This window comes from Cercospora beticola, chromosome 2 (assembly GCF_033473495.1).
Source record: "Cercospora beticola chromosome 2, complete sequence".
In the NCBI taxonomy this organism is placed as follows: Eukaryota; Fungi; Ascomycota; class Dothideomycetes; order Mycosphaerellales; family Mycosphaerellaceae; genus Cercospora; species Cercospora beticola.
The window spans coordinates 1,845,463-1,862,473 of NC_088936.1; the positions used below are offsets into that span (position 1 = coordinate 1,845,463).

At 53.5% G+C, this 17,011-nt stretch overlaps 4 protein-coding genes across 4 annotated transcripts; 2 read left to right on the top strand and 2 right to left on the bottom strand.

Annotated features, from left to right (window-relative positions):
* Window positions 1-21: 21 nt before the first annotated feature.
* Window positions 22-1,134, top strand: RHO25_002753 (uncharacterized protein; the record flags this gene model as incomplete). The annotated part of the gene is made up of 1 exon (XM_023598308.2): window positions 22-1,134. The coding sequence occupies one exon, from the start codon at window positions 22-24 to the stop codon at window positions 1,132-1,134; it is 1,113 nt and encodes a 370-aa protein (XP_023455215.1).
* A 2,243-nt stretch (window positions 1,135-3,377) lies between these two features.
* On the bottom strand, window positions 3,378-4,298 carry RHO25_002754 (uncharacterized protein; the record flags this gene model as incomplete). The annotated part of the gene is made up of 1 exon (XM_023598309.2): window positions 3,378-4,298. One exon carries the CDS (start codon window positions 4,296-4,298, stop codon window positions 3,378-3,380), a length of 921 nt encoding a protein of 306 aa, XP_023455739.2.
* An 885-nt stretch (window positions 4,299-5,183) lies between these two features.
* On the bottom strand, window positions 5,184-11,037 carry RHO25_002755 (uncharacterized protein; the record flags this gene model as incomplete). The annotated part of the gene is made up of 2 exons (XM_023598310.2): window positions 5,184-5,502; window positions 5,555-11,037. 2 exons carry the CDS (start codon window positions 11,035-11,037, stop codon window positions 5,184-5,186), a joined length of 5,802 nt encoding a protein of 1,933 aa, XP_023455738.1.
* Window positions 11,038-13,934: 2,897 nt separating this feature from the next.
* Window positions 13,935-15,624, top strand: RHO25_002756 (uncharacterized protein; the record flags this gene model as incomplete). Its single annotated transcript, XM_023598311.2, has 2 exons — window positions 13,935-14,056; window positions 14,112-15,624. The coding sequence occupies 2 exons, from the start codon at window positions 13,935-13,937 to the stop codon at window positions 15,622-15,624; spliced, it is 1,635 nt and encodes a 544-aa protein (XP_023455737.1).
* Between the last annotated feature and the right edge of the window lie 1,387 nt (window positions 15,625-17,011).

Below are 17,011 nucleotides of genomic sequence, written 5' to 3' on the forward strand. Positions count from 1 at the left end.
CACCTCACCGGCCGCGCCGCAATGTCCGAATTGAAGAGTAAACAAGAAGAACGAATACAAGATGCTCCTCATCAAGCAGGAAAACCAGCAGATATCGCATCCGTCAACGAACGTTCCGCCTGTCTCTCTATGACTCCAGGTTTCCATCTCCGTCCTCCACCCGCTCCTCACGACCTTACCGAATTTCTTACGCCAGAAGCACAACTCTTTCAAACCATCCACATGGGCAAACCTACCATTGACCTTTCTCGCTACCGACTCAAAATCCACGGTCTCGTCAAGAATCCATATGTTCTTACTCTTTCCGAACTCAAATCTCTTCCGAGCACGAGTATAACTTCTTTCCATGAATGTTATGGCAGTCCACTTCAGCCTCCTGTGAAGAACCTCTGGCGTATTGGAAATGTAAAGTGGACGGGTGTGCGATTAAAAGACCTTCTCGCTCGAGCAGGCGTCCCTCCACCAGCAGAATCTGATCAGAACTACTACATCTGGACAGACGGCCTCGACTCCGGCTCCTTCGGTGGATACGAAGCAGATCGATATCAGAAAGACCTACCACTTTGGAAAGCTTGGAAAGATCAGGTTTTGGTTGCGTGGGAAATGAATGGTGAACCGCTGGGGTGGGAACGTGGTGGGCCGGTGAGATTGGTTGTTCCCGGGTGGTTTGGGACGAATTCGACGAAGTGGTTGTGCGGGATTGAGCTTCGGCAAGGGAGGAGTGGGGGTTTATTTACTACAAGATTCTATAATGAGAGAGGGACTGGGGAGGATGGGAAGGAGGTTGTGAAGCCGGTTTGGGAGGTTGGTGTTAATTCTTTGATTGTGAGACCGAGGGATGGAGAAATTGTTGATGGGCAGGGCAGAGAGGTGGAGATTTGGGGATGGGCGTGGAGTGCACCGGGAGTTGAGAGGGTGGAGGTTAGTGTTGATGGTGGGAAGAGCTGGAGTGATGCGGATGTGGTTGAGAGAGTTGAGCACGAATGGCAGAAGTTCTCAGCGAAGGTTGTGCTCGATGCTGGTTCATACTTTGTTGTAGCTAGGGCAATATCGAAGGATGGGGATGTGCAACCACTTGAGGGAAGGAGAAATCATGTTCATAGAATAAATATTCAGGTCACAGATCAAAGATGATCTACATCTGAATTACAGCGGAATACCCTCTCGTAAAATATCTCCTTCGATCAAGATTATGTTGCATTTTGTTCTTTTCCACGTATCATGGAGCACGACTGAGGTCTTCACATGTACTCTGCCAAGACGCTACGATTAGTCCTTTGTCTCCCGCGGAAGGACGCATCCTGCACCTGCCACGACACTCGGAGATTCGACCTTCCCACCCTTATTACATCAAGAGCCAGAAATGCACTCGAGAATGTCCCAATGCTCATGACAAGCGAACAAGACCGTTTAAGCGAATCGCGGTTCGAGAAGTCTCCAAGCTTGATCCGGAGGAGGCAATAACAGCAAGTCTTCTATCCGGATCTCGGAACTCACTCTCTTGCGCATCGTCGACGAACACCTTCCAAGTCATGCGCATGTCAGCCGGCGCTCTCGTCATCGCATTCCTCGGACTGGAGTTTTTGGACCAGTTGCTCGTGACCCAGTCAGTGTTTATACCGAAGCTCTGAGCACCTGCCATCCCAGCCAGCATCTCCCTTCTAACAGAACCCTCACAGATTGCTGTCCCATCACGTCCTCAACCATTCTACAGGCCGCTTGCGAAAGAACGTTTACGATCTCAACCGCCGTCTGAGACGACAATGGCAGATTGTACCAGGAACTTGCTCACTGGCCGAATGCGAGGCTTTTTGGTTCGCGATTGAAGAACGAAGCTGTACGGACAGAATCTGCGGCAGGCATTTTGAGCTCGTTGGATGATCCTGGTTCGCAGGTCTTTCCCTACTGATTTCCGCGAACCACGGGCAAACTCGACGTCTTCATCGAATTATCGCAACAACATGGCGAGCACATGGTCTCGGAGACATTTGACATCTCGCGAGACAGACCACGTCTATGCGAATTCGACTATCACAAGCGATATCCAAGAGCTGTAGGAGGTATCAGGAAGCCGGTCGTTATGTGTTTCGAGTTGATTGACGCGAAAGCAGAGTGAGCAACGCTGACATCATTTTCATCGGACGCGACTCCATCAGCGCGTTTGCTCAGCATCAATGTCGATTTTCCTCTGCCATTACTCAACGACTATCTGCATACCACACCGACAGCAATGGCGTTCTCCCAGCCAGGCACGAGCTGGCTGCTCAAAGAGCTGGCATACACCTCTATCGTGTTCATCGCCGCATCCAACCTCTCCACCTCACTCCTCTTCATCCCATCGCTCCTTCGACCTATCACCACGATCGCGCCGCACTATCAGCTCGAAGAATCGAAACCCAACAATGACGCCAACAAAACAGACTCGCTGCTTTTTTGACCGCAAACGCCTGTCGAATCTGGGCGATTGACCCCACAAATCTCGCAAAGAACCTTCGATTTCAGTCAACATCTTGGAAGCTCGGGCACATACAAAGCCGTAGCGCGACAATTCTCTGAACTGCAGACTCTGGGCACAAAACTGTACGTCCCGTTCGAGAGCATCGCGATGGTCTCCTTGGTAGCACTCTCCACCAAAACACGAAAATGGTCGTTTCCATGGAAGTGCTGGCTCGGTGCGGCCGGGGTCTTGGTAACGGTCGATCTGTTGAAGGCATTCTTCATGGCTCCTTTGGCGTTGAAGATCTTGCGCATCGCGGGTGACGCTGAGCCAATCGAGCCTTACGAAGATGCACCAATTGATCGTGAGGCGGAGAAGAGCAACACTGTCCAGTTTTTAAGGAAATGGAATGTGCTGAACTTGGCGAGTGGATTGGTGCTGCTGGGCACTTCAGAGTTAGTGCGGAACCCAAGGGCATGGAGCCAGTGGTGATGGAGGTGGAGAGCGCATGGAGAATGGATATCGAGCGTTGGATTATATAACGGATGAAAGATATCTGGCATCGTTACACAAAGCGTACTGGGAATACCACAAGATGTGTTGATTGCATGACCTTCATCACCCCGAAGTGCTGAGGAACAGAGCGATTTGCGGGAGGGCATAGGAATCTGAAAAGAGGTCTATTCCGCAATTCTGTACCAACGAATTGCATTTACGATTACGCGAAACGGCATTCCTGCGGGCTAGCTTGTGGCCGGCTGCTTGTATTGCTCGTACAGGCCTACCACGGAGGAGTTCCAGAGTCGCGATACTGCTGTATCAAGTTGGCGGCAACAAACGTCCTTTAAGTAGCTCTGCCAATGGCGCTCACGTTCTTTCCCGAAGTCAAGCCAACACAATGTTCCACTTCCTTCCAGCTTCTTCAACCTCGATCAAGTACTCAAACACTCAACGCCCGTCTCCTCCTCACAACACCTTGCCTTCCCCCCTTAGTCTTCCCAAGCGCCCAGCTATCTTTCTCAATCAATCCCTTCCAAACCGTGACCTCCCTCAGCGCAACCCAAGTCTCCAGATCACACTCCATCCACCAATTGTGCCCCAAGAAAGCCATCGCCATCTCCACCAGTTCTCCCAAAGACGCATCACGAATCGTGTGTCCGAACCCCATCGGAACCCTCGGCTGCCAGCGATGATAGATGACCTGCATCGGTCCCGGAACAATAATGTCTTTCCAATTGAGACAGATTTTAACATATTCTTCTTCCTCTTCTTGTTGTTGTCCGGAAACTTGCTGTAGTTGCTGTTCCTGTTGGCGGGCAAGAGCAAGATACTTGAACCTCATCTGTCGATGAAATTTCTTCGCAGCACCGAATTTGACACTGATCCCCAAGGAGGTCGGACCAAAAGGTTGGAAATCAAGGGGCTGGACCGCGTGCATGAATTTGGGGCTCTCGAGGAGACGGGACAGGGTGGCGAAGCGGTCGAGATCGGTTTCTGCGTTGGGAACAACGTCGATGAGGAGGTTCCGGCGGAGTATCGAGGAGGTACAAATGGTGTAGAGGAAGGCTCTGTTGACGCGTTGGATGCCGAAGAGGGTTGCTGCGGAGAGGTGGCGCAAGATCTGGGCGAGGAGCGGTGGGCAGTAGAGGACTGCTTCAGCTGCCGTGAGGTCCTCCTCATCTTCTCCTTCGTCCTCGTCTCCGTCGGCACTGGAGTGGCAGATGACTGTAAGGTCATCATCTTCCTCATCGGAGTCTTCAATCGCGCACTCGTTCTCGATCGCCTTCCTCTCTTCTTCTTCTTCTTCGGCGGCCAGAGTGGCGTCTGCAATCGTTTCCAACATACCATCGACGATGGTCATTTGCTGTCGCAGGAGATCAATTGTTTCATCGACTTTATCTCGCTGATCTCTTAGATGAGTGAGTCTCTACTCGTCATTAGCAACAGCCAGCACAGAGTGAAAAAGTGCGCAGGTACTCACAGCCTCGTGCTCTGCAGTCCACAAAGTGGGCACTCGGCCCCGTGTGACTGCACTCATCTGGGAACCAAAAGCGGGTCAGCTCATAAATGGTGAATGGTCGCAAGACGATCAAGGCTCACCTTTCACCGAACGATGTTGGTGAAGCAATTTCTGGCTCGCAGTTCTGCAGTCGCGAAGCAGTTGACTCCGTGAAGTGAAGGACAAACGCAGCCACTGCATCGAACCCTGCAGGCCGTTTGCAGGGACGGAGCCCAACTGAAGTCACTCATCAAACGGCATAATCGAGAGAAGAAGAGACACGAAAGGATCGTTGCGTACAGATGTTTTTGATTTCTGTCTATCAACAAACGTTGTCTGCTACAACATTGCTGTTCCTACCCAATACCACGTTGGAACAGCCCATGTGCGAGCAAACAATGAAGAGCGCAGTGACGAATGCACATATCATATAACTTTGAACGCCTTTCCCAGATGCCCTGCCGTGCCCTTCCCAACTCAATGTATAATGTGAATTACACCAGTTACTTATTTTTCAATCATTACGCGGCACTATTCCATCCTCTCAGGCCCAACGCGCCGGTTGGTGATGATCTGATGTGATGTGGAGCGCCCTTGGACTCCGAGTGACGGTGATGGTACATGGAACGACCCGACCGCGAAATCGCGAATCGAGTAGGGCAAGCAGATGTGTATATGTGACATGCAATCTGAGAGTCGTAGTGTTTCTATTCGGCCGTTGTCGTAAAGGCGGATTTGTAGATGCGCCTACATCTGCTGATAGGCGTGCTGCATCATCCTCGCCATGAGTCTGGATGCATCTGATGACGCAGTCGCCTCCGCACCTCCATTGACGGCTGTACCGGTCTCAGAAGCGGAGGTGTCGTTGTTGTTCCAGTCGTTTGGCTGTTGGAGGTTCATGACGTGGATCTTGGGAATGTCCATGAACTTCTTGACGATGATTGGACCGACAACCAGGACCAGGAACAATACGAACATCGAGAAGTAGAGAATCGCGTATCGGATCACACGTCTTCGTCGGAGCTTCGATTGCTTGAGCGAGTAGATCGGCGGGCGGATTTGGCGACTAGAAAATGGTTAGTAAATTGGTAGAGTAGGCATTGCCAACGTGTACATACCTAGGTCGTAGCCAGAACAGCATGACCGAGTGGAACTTGTCCACGTACGGGATCAAGAGCGGTGGCAACATGAAGAAAAGCAGGACGTGTCCCAAGCAGAAGTCCGCTGCGAAGAAACCCATCTCGGTGATCTTACACAGGAACTCACGGCCGGGCTGCGAGATGGTATGCCATCCAAGAGCGTACCACTTTCCGGTCCACCATGCTATGTTGGACGTATCGGCGCGGAATTCTCTCGTCAGTGCGAGGCAGATGATGAGCTTGAACACGAAGCGCTGAATGGCAACGACTGCGATCATGCCGATGAGAGCCTTGGCGAAACTCCAGCTCTCGAGGAAGAACATGACTTCCCAGAATGCCAACAGCATAATGACGGCAATGGCGTGAGCGATTGCTGCCAGGACTGCTCCGAACTTCTTGCAGCACATGCTGAGCACCGGGCCCATACAGCATGCCATGCCGAAGAATCCGATGGCAACACCAGCATTGACACCGATGGGGCCGAAGGCGCAGATACCAACACGGATGAGCGAGCTTGTTGGCGTCAGATCCTGTCCATCCTGGTTGTTCTCATCGATGACTCCGACACCGGCGTTGATGAACAGATATGGGATGAGTGTGACGGCAACGAAAACAAGCGGACCGATGATCTCACTAAAGAACACATTGGTGAACTTGGAACGAGGCGTGTCGCCAGAAAGTTTTGCTGAAGGCTCGCCGAGGGCCTTTCGCTTGAAACCAGTGAGCCTGGTACGTGAAAGACGAACGAAGCCAATCCAGGAAGCAGAGTGCGCCTTTGTGTTGCCCCGGGAGAGCCAGCGGAGGAACTCGCGGTAGTCGATGAAGAAATCTGCCCAGGCGAACTGGTGTGGGTTGAAGAGGAAGGGGCAAATGCAGAGTGCCAAGATAGACACCCAGAACCAGAGCAGCCAGTAGCCCCAGACCGTCAGTGTACCGAAGAGCAGCATCAACAGAAGACGAGCGCCCAAGTAGATGGATGGTCCGGCGAATCGAGAGTAGAGTACACCAAATGGCATGCGGGCAGTTGCGAAACCACGTCCAGTACCAATGTAGCGGGCACCACCGAAGGACAGATCCTGCTGGAGCGAGTAGGCGTAGATCTGAGTCACAAACACCTCGAAGAGTGGTGACAGAGATGAGAAGTGCTTGGCCAGACGGGTCGCTGCGCGCCAGAATCCACGCTCGGTCAACTCCTGAATCGTGAGAGGCACGAAGGAGATGAAGAAAACGATGAAGATGGAGACAATGCAACGCTGTACCCAGTCCATAATAGGGACGATATTAGCGCAGCCAGTTGGGAAGAGCGGATCGGTGATGGGAACGTCGCGGTTGTATCGGCAGGAGATTGTCTCGTGGCGAAGGGCACCGAGGTTGAGCAGAACCCACATGAACAGCTGCACCGACAACATGACGAACAGGTTGTTGATGTGGAAGCCAGGGTGAGCGTAGTAGAACGACAGGAAGCGGTCCAGAGGCAGTTGAGTTCCGAGGTAGTAGTACTCGCGAGACAACATTTGCTCTCCCATACCAGTACCGATCTTGGTTGTGAAGTTGAGAATGGAGCCAAATCCAAGATCACGACCCTTGCCACACTGGTAGTATTCGCAGTGCTTGATACGTCCACCACGGAGGATTGCGTTCATACCAGCATAAATATCCTCGTTCAGGTGCAGACCCTTTTGAGCCTTGGAAACACCGCCACGAGTTGTCATGAAGATACCGTTGAGGAAATCGGGGTGACCATAGTGGAGCTTTCCACCGATTTGGGCCAGAGTACGAGCGAAGAGGGTACCAAAGGTCTGTTCTTTTCCGGCAGCAACGTCACCGAGAATACCGATGTTCTCAGAGAAGATGTACTCGCGGGCTCCGAGAATAGCAACAGGGTTGAACTTGGTAGGTGGAAGTCCAGGTGTGTATGGCGAGACATTATCAGTGGTCATTTCCTCGAATTCAGCGAGCACGGATCGAATCTTCAAGCACTCTTCCAAGTAGTTGTCCTGGTTGGCATCGATAAGCTGGATGTACTCTCCGCGGTAGAAGATGAGGCAGTGGTTCTGGTTGTCGGATTTTCCGTCACCAAGAATTGGGTTACCAGACAACATAATGCGGAATTTTGGTCGACGCATGCCATTGTCCATGAGCTCGGAGTGACCATCGATGAGGGCGGAGTAAAGCTTTGGATCCTCACCCTCTTCCGTCGCCGGCTCCTCGTCGAGATAAGCAATCTGAAGATCTGGGTATGCACGGAGCAGGAATTCTGCGTTTTCACGCTCCTCCTTCGAGAATTTGGCGTAACGCTGCATGGAGACGACAATCTTGAACTTGCGGCGCGCCATGCGCTCGAGTTCGCGCTCGAGCTTGTCGGAATTGCCACCGAACATCTGGACGACTTCCGGGTTCTCGACACGGTACAACAGCTTGATGGCTCGGCTGTAGTTCATGAAACCCGAGATGGTACGGTAGAGAGTTTGCGAACGCAGTGATGCCCAAATACGAGTGCGCAGGGTGTATTCTGGCGCGGCAGACTTGAAACCAATGCAGTAGAAGGGCAAGTCGTCGATCTTGCTCTTCTGGGTGTCCTTCTCGTTCTTCTCGTAGTCGCCGTTGAACTGCGAAGTCTCATCGGCGAGGATCTTCGTGTCCTTGACGAAACAATCCCACTCGTGAGGGTGCAGCTGCTTCAAGTACTCCAACATGGTAACACGCGAGTATGGCTCATCTTCGCGGATGATCTCACGCAGAGACAAGAGAATCTTCTCGCCGTAATGGGGAATCATGACCGTAAAGGTTGGCATGTTATCAACAGGCAGCGGCTCCGGAATTGGTGTCGAGAGGGACTGGGCGAAGAAAGAGATGCGTCGCTCCGCCTCGGATTGGGCTGGGAAGAACTCAGTCTTGAAGGAATGATCTTCCTGGGAAACGAAGAAGGTTGGTGCACGAAGCGTGCGCTTGCCCTCCTGCTCCGATGGCACTTGATGGTAGAGCAGTTTCTGTACGTGATCGATAGCAAGCAAATGCTCACGGTACATGGAAATGACAATGGCGTTCCAGATCTGCGAGATGAGGACCTTTGGCTTGTATTTGATTTCCATGTCGGTGGTGGCTAATACCTTGGAGTAAATTCGCTTCGGCAGACGAGAGAAGATATTTCTCCACGGTGTCCAGATAGACACACCAAGGTAGAAAGACCGTGCGACCGAAAAGACGCAGTTCCAGATGACATACCAGAGATATGTATCCAAGAAGAACAGAATCAGATCCGTGAAGTACATCAGGATCAGGAGGACAGTCGGCTGATGGTAACACAGGATGGTACCAATCAACTTGTCTCCGAGACAGTTCTCGATCTTCATCGTAGACAGGATACGGATAGGATCACGGAACGAGAGGGTCAAGAAGAAGTAGGATTCGGCAAGCTTCGCAGCAAAGACCAGAACCCACATGCCGTAAGACATCCACATGTCGTTTCCTGTCAGGCGCGGGTAGCTCGCCGTGAATGTCTGCGAAGACACATATTGTCGTCGCTTGCCGTTCAGGTAGCTGCCGAAAAGTCCTCCAAGCGGCATGATGGCGAAGAAGAAGACCGTGGCCAGAGCAATTAGGAACTGAACGACACCCAGGATGAGTGCGATCTTACCCTTCTGCGAGACGATGAAAATGTAGACCGAGGGAGCGACGTTGAGCGCGAACATGCCGAGGAGGAAGAACAAACGCTTCGTCAAGTGTTGTGCGCCAGCCCATCGGCGTGGCACGTACATCCATTCAACCAGAGTGGCGAAGATTTGGATCAGGCAAGCGAGAGTGCCTCCCAAAGCGACGGCGGACCACTGAGCAGCAGCGTTTGGCTTGTTGTTGAGCTGTTGCTGGTAGTTTGCGGTGTACAAAGTTGGCGAGTTGAAGGCAGTGTAGAACCAGAAGATACAGACGTGGATGACCCAAATACGATTGAAGTTCGTCAACATGTGGAACCACGACCGAGTCTCTTTGTATGTCTTGAAGAAGGCCTTCTTCCAAATCACGTCTCCAAGGCGTTCGTATCTCTCAGCGGGTGGCAGGTCGACCAGTCGGGTCTTATCCTCAAAGACGATGCGCTCGATTCCTTCGGGGTACCAGAAAAGCTGGTTCATGTCATCGTATCCGATGACCTTCTGGTGATCACGCTCTTTGCGGACATACTTGCCGTCGAAGATTTCGTAGCCTTGGTCTCTGCAGTAGTTGTACAGAGGTGTAATGCATCTGTTGAGGTAGGTGAACTCCTCGACTGGCTCGACGCGGTTTTGGCATGCTGGAGAGTGGTAGAAGTCATCTGCGCACTTGAAAATGAATGCCATGATCTCAGGCATGTAGCGCACCTGGTTGGCTTCTCCCCAACACAGCAGGTACAAGGCAATCTGTCGAGTTCGGTCGTGCTGGGACATGCGGTTCATGCGGGTCTTCCAGCGGTATTCAGCAGCTTCCAAGCTGTTATCTCCCTCGAGACTCTCGAGAGTCGCTTCTTCATTCTCAGGACTCGTCTCTTGCTTCTTCTTCTTGGCCGCCTTTCGCGCCTTTCTCGTCGCTCTGTTGGCTTTTCCGAGCTTCATGTTGGCGAATCCGACAGCATCGTCGAGATCGAGATGTGCGGCAAAGTACCATCTTCTGAAATTGGCATTCTCGCCACCAATGTAGTCTGCGTGAAGGGAAAGGAGCGCTTGATTAGGCGACATACGAGAAGCGCGGGAGTCGAGAAGAGTCATGAAATGATCGAACATGTTGCGCATACTGTCGCGTTGGAAACCAAATTTGGCTGTCAGATCCAGGAAAATGTCTTCAATCTCCTCCTTGGAGAGCGGAATCTGAGCATCTGACGTCCAGGCTGGGTATGGCTCTCTAGACCGTTGGCCAGCTGGCAAGGCACTGGTGTAGTCCATGCCGTAAACCGGGGTGGAGGCGCCAGAGGATCGGTTGCCACCATAGGAGACCTGCGATGATGGCGGTCGGTATCCTCGGCCGGTTCCATCGCCGTACGAGTTGATTCTCTCATCGCCGCGTCCGTAGTAGTCCATCTCTGCGGCGCGAGCCATGTCTGACCTCATGGTGAAGTCGCTGAAAGTCTCGGAATCCTCCTCGGAGTCGTGACCGCGTCGGCCGCTCCTACGCTGACCGCCGTATCCACGACCTTGTTGCTGGTACTGGCCTGCAGCGGGAGCTCCTTGGTCGTAGTACTGATCGTTGTAGTACTCATCTTGATAGCCTTGCTGACCTGGGGCATCGTAATAGCCGTCCTGGCCGTAGCCGTCGTGGCCGCCCTGGTAGTAGCCATTGTCATCATAGTATCCATCGTGTCCCTGACCATAGCCACCCTGCTGGTCGTAGTATGCCTGGTCATCGTGGTAGTAACCATCTTGCGCCCCATGAGCATCATGTGGGTGTTGGGCACCGTAGCCATCATCGTAGCCGCCCTGCTGTTGAGGGTGCGCCATGATGGGCGGAGAATGCGGAATTAGATATTACTGGCCAGCAGCGTCAGTACGGAAGGGCGTTGGAGGTGCGAGATGGCAGAGGAGGAGGGCGGCGGAGCGCAATCAACGTTTGTGCTTGCCACGCCAGGGGTGGTGAGACCTGAAACAGCGCTGCGCGGGCCGGGCGTGTTTATAGAGGGTGGCGAGACGTACCGTTCAAACGTGCAGCATGGGAGATGCAGTGCGAGAGAGCCGGACAGCGGAGTCGGTGCTGCTGTCCCCGCGCGGACGGTGGAGGCCTGATGGTCGAGCGAGCGGGTGTGGTGTTGTTGGCGCTGCTGCTGGTGCAGAGCAAGCGAACGTTGGCGGGTTCCAGGCGACAGGACCCCGGGCAGGGCAGGAGCAGTGAGAGCAGGGCCCGCCGATGCTAAAACAAACTGATGGTAACAAACACAGCCAGGCGCTGCGGCGGTCGGTGTTGTGAGAGAGTGCGGAGGGAAGGTGGTGCTGTTGCTGTGTGAACGAACGCGCGTTGGAGGCTGCCAATGCGTCTCCTCGATTGGCTGCGCTGATTGGCGGCGGGCGGGCGTGCAACCCACAGCTTCCGATCCTCCCGTGCGAAAAACTTGCGTGCGTGCAAGTCGAGTCTGCAGTGTGCTGCAGGTCAACGATGCGATGAAGTTGGTAGTGAACGAGTGTCGGGCCAAACGCGCCTGCTCGCAGATGCGGTCGTCAGGTGGTGCTGGACTCGCAATACGAGGCGGAGTGGAGGAAAGAGGCACAAGTTCGAGGCAGATCGTGGAAGTTACAGGCAAGACCTGACAGGGAGCTGAAAAGGGGAACCCTTCGTTCGCTCGCTTGGAAAACACGTCCTCTCACACACGAATGTCTTCGCCCGGGGATCGACCACGAATCGGCTCCGTCCTGCCCGCCACTTCTGCCACCTCATTGCACCGCAACTCTACGGAGTCAGCGCCTGTAGCGCGGCCCACGTTGGCCGCTAAGACACTACTGCCCGGCGGCGCCTTCAACGAGACGTGGTCGTTGAGAGACTTGATTTCAATTCCATTCTCTTCCGCCCATAATTGTCACAGGCTCAAAGCAGGAATTGGGACTGTGTAGCAGCTCCCATCGACGATGAAACACTGAAATCTTTGCTTCAGATGGCTAAGCGTGTCTGCAGCAACGGCATAAACTACTGCATGTCGTGCTTATCCGGTGTGGCAAACAGACCTTGCACAAGCATTGCTGATGCTATTTTCAATGCCCGTCTTCCGGCTCAATCTTTTCCGTGCGCCCAGCGCTGACTGATACTGGATTCATGGTCTCGCTGCGACGCCTTGCCTTCCATTCGACCTTCGCCTTATCCGGACCAAGCCTTCCATCGCCGCGATGCTCTCGTATCTCATGCGCCATTTGCCTCACAGCGCGACGTCAGCCACTCTTGAGCTGCCTCGCTGCAAGAGCTGAAAGCCGGTATCAGTGCCTTGTCGTCTTGTAGCGCACCTATCAGAGAAAGCTGGTCGGCTAGCTTTATGCGCGTGTCAACCACTTATATGCGGCCGCAAACTCTGAAACACTTAGCTGCAGTTTTGTACCCGATCTGTACCAGGAAGCTTGTGGGACGCACAGCGGAGTGAAGGAGTGGTCTAATGACCGTGGAAATGACGAAGGCAGTTCACACTGTTAACAGCAGCTCCACCAGCTTTTTTCTGCGCTCAACGACAGCCCGGTATGAGGCAATTCGACTTTCTGCCCTGGGCGTGCCTGGACGATACCTGACACTGTTCGTAAGGCCCCAGCCGTACCTGCAGTAGTCCTCCAATCATGTGCTGGCTATTTTGTGCTATTGAACACAATACGACTGCTCCTGTTCAGCTTTCGACGGTAGACATGGCAGACGGCAGAAGAGTTGGAAATCACGCAGGACGTTGCGACTACAGTTGTCGATTGGAAGTTTCCATCTTGTGCTAGATTTCGATTTGACCTCGTCTGACACCTCATGTGCTTCATTACCGCCCCCGGCCCTATTCTCACTTGCGACGTATTCAAGCAAAGAGTATTTGCCACAGCACGACTGGTCAGGCCAGGACTATGAAATCAATTTACGGAGACTGACACTGCCACACTCTTGACGACGCGCTCGTACGACCCCATTCAGATGACGTTCAACCTACAGCCTATCCGTCAAAGCGTTGGGCCGGCCAAGCGTGCTCGTTTCGTGCCCGTGTAATTTTAGCACGGACTCGTCATCAATCTTAAGTGGTCGACCACACACGTGACGCGCTTCCAGAAGGACTGCCGAAGTGGAGGACTCTGATGTCTGTCCATTTACCCAAAATTCTGCAGTAGGCAGGAAGACGTGTGGTGAAGAATCATCACTGCCATCAGTTTCAGCCTTGTCTTCCATCCTGCGTAGACACGAGTGCCTTGTCCGCTGGCGCGCAAGCTGCGACACAGCGCCAAACGGGAGCTCATCGTCGTGGCCGATTCGACCAACGGGCTCCATGTCACGACGAAACAGGCCTAGCGCATGGCGAAGACGCGCAAGCCAGACGGTTCCTCTCGGCTCGTGGCTTGTGTCTCCTGAACGATATGTTTGTATCCACAACTTCCTTACCATCGCGACTGCCAAACGTGCTTGTCGTGCTTGTCTGTCGTTCTTGCTCCCTTGGCATTCATTCACCTACCCTTCTCACACTCTTTTGTTGACCTTCAACTGGTCGGCGGCGACCAAATCGACCTTCCCCGGCGGACGGCATTCCACTCCGCAACCACACACGCGCGCCTTCCATCCCTGCGGACACGCACAGTCGCCACAAACCCGGCCAGCGTCACCAAGACACTACTGACAGCGACTGTCGATCATCTCACGGATCATCATACCGCGAGTCGTAATACAACATATTCCATTCACAATGCGAACTTTCGCATTGGCATCCGCTGCGGCGGCCATAGTCGGCAGCGCAGCTGCAGCCGACCTTCCTTCGATCGTGATCAAGGGATCAAAGTTCTTCTACGAGAACAATGGCACGCAATTGTAAGAGCAGACTCGAATGCCGGGATGGGAACACCACAAATTGACTCTCATGCAGCTTCATGCGCGGTGTGGCTTACCAGCAGGACTATTCGGGCGGTGGTAGCACCGGCGACACCTCCGACACCCAGACATACAAAGATCCTCTCGCCGACGCAGACGCTTGCAAGCGTGACATTCCATACCTGCAAGAGTTGTACACCAACACCATCCGTGTCTACGCCATCAACCCCGACTCGAACCACGATGAGTGCATGAGCATGCTCGCCGATGCGGGCATTTACGTTGTCGCCGATTTGTCTGCGCCAGTCGATGGCTCCTCGATCAACCGCAACAGCCCAGCATGGAACGATGCTCTCTACGAGCGATACACATCCGTCGTCGACGCCATGGCGGGCTACAGCAATGTCCTCGGCTTCTTCGCCGGTAACGAGGTTTCCAACCAGCCCAACAACACCGACGCAAGCGCGTTCGTCAAGGCTGCGGTCCGTGACACCAAGGCATACATCAAGTCGCAGAACTACCGCTCAATCGGTGTGGGTTACGCGACCAACGACGATGCAGACATTCGCGAGGACATGGAGAAGTACTTCAACTGCGGCGACCAGGAGGCCGCGATTGATTTCTGGGGTTACAACATCTATTCTTGGTGTGGTGAGTCTTCTTACTCCAAGTCTGGCTACGATGTTCGCACCAAGGAGTTCTCGTCCTACTCGGTGCCCGTCTTCTTCGCCGAATATGGTTGCAATGAAGTTCAGCCACGTCCATTCACCGAGGTTGGCGCATTGTACGGCGAGAAGATGACTCCAGTCTGGTCTGGTGGTATTGTATACATGTACTTCCAAGAGGCCAATGACTACGGACTCGTCACCGTCGATGGCGATAGTGTGAAGACAAACGAGGACTTCGACAACCTGAAGAGCGAACTCGCCAAGATTGACCCATCTGGCGTGAACTCCGCCTCGTACTCGCCAACCAACTCCCCAGCAGCTTGCCCAACCGAGAGCAGTGAGTGGAATGCGAAGTCTTCTCCTCTTCCACCATCTCCAAACAAGGAGCTCTGCACTTGCATGTACAACTCCTTGGGTTGTGTTGTCACCAGCCAGACTGACGTTGACGACTACGGTGACCTTTTCGGCACAGTCTGCGGCTACGGTGATGACGTCTGCGCCGGCATTACTGCCAATGCTTCTACTGGTTCTTACGGCGCATACAGCATGTGCAACTCGACTGAGCAACTCGCTTTCGCCTTCAACCAGTACTACCTTTCTCAGAACAGTGCAGCGGACGCGTGTGACTTCAACGGCGCTGCTGTCACCAAATCTGCCACAAAAGCTTCTGGCTCTTGCCAGACCCTCATCTCTGAGGCTGGAACTGCCGGTACTGGCACCGTCACCTCGAGCCCTACCGCCAACTCCAACCAACAGGCTCAACAGTCCGGAAAGGGATCATCCTCATCCAGCGGTGCAGCTTCGCCTCTTGGTGTGCCAACTGCTGGCGCCAGCTTGCTCCCTGTGTTTGGTATCATGATCTTGGGCATGATCTCCGGCGCTGGAATGATCTTGTTGTAAACGAGTCCAAAATTTACGTATTTGGGTATACGGCACAAACAGGATCGATCCCACAGAGAAGCGGCTATTTTGTCGCGGGGAGGATTCTGCATTCTTCTGTTGTGATGGACGATGAGTTTTTGGTTTAAGGGCACGGCGCTCTCTTTTGCTTGGGTGATTGACTCCCTTTGGGTAAGGGTGGGTTCTCGACTGTATAGTAATCACCAATGACAAAAACACTTTAAAACATTCGACGTCTTGATCTGACTCTCGTTGCACCTTTGGTTTGATCCTTGGCGCCTGTCTGTACGCATATGAGCCTCTTTGGATGCCTTGTGACTATGTCCTGGTGAGGCAATACTGTGGCACTTCTTGGGTATGTTCACGGCCATTGTCCGTCGTGTGATTGCTCTGCTTTTGGGCGGCGACACTTCTTGCTCGCCCACGCGACTGCATTGCGTCTGGTCCATTCACATGCCAATATTCCGATATCGATGCAGTATCGGAAAAGTGGTAATTCGACGCTTCATCAATAGCTCACTCTGTGGCTTGAATACATATCTCATATTCTTCAGGGTTTCTTGGAATACTACCGCGCGGCAACTCCGGCATACTGAAGATGTGCAGTCGCTCGAGCGTGTTGTCGTCGTCGTCCCGCATGTTTTTGCTCATGTAACCCTAAGGTCTTGGCAGCAGGGAGCAGCTTCCACAACATGGCTGGATTCCACTGCTTACCATCATCACTCCTTCCGCAGGCACGAGAGCAGCCCGCCAGCAGGGCGGCAGCGGCCAAAACTTCTACGTTTTCTCCAACCCCGTAGCAGGAGGCACGTGGAGGCCTTGCGGCATACACGATGCAAACGAGTTCTGCGTCTTGGAGCACCTTTGCCAAACGAGGAGCTGGCCCAACGTGAAAGGAAGAGTGATTTTGCACAGCGCATCCAAACAACGAAGCCCAATCGTCCATAACCTTGGGAAGGCCTCGTCAGTCACGCTCCACACCTGCAGGATGGGCTCAGCTTCGAATCCTCTCCCGCGACTGCACCCAGGGCTGAGGCCAGCTGCGAGAACCTTTCCGGCGCGCATGCATAGGGCAAAGACCAGTCGACCATGGGATGGCCAAATGCACTGGATCGCTGTGCCCAGATCAGCAGCGGAAGCTCAGCTACGAATACGCTTGCAGCTGTGTTCGGGGCTGAAAATCGCTGCGAAGGCGGCCACATGAAGGCAGTCGCAGAGACGTCTCCCTACGTCTCTCATACTCGGGCGAGGCTGATGCGCGTTCTAGAGATTTAGCGGAATAGTAAATTCGCACCCATGGCAGCATCTAAGGCGCTCTGCACAACGGCGCCCTCGTGGCACGATGAGTAAGCCAGTGAAAGATCGTGGCAGAGCCTCTCCACAGCGA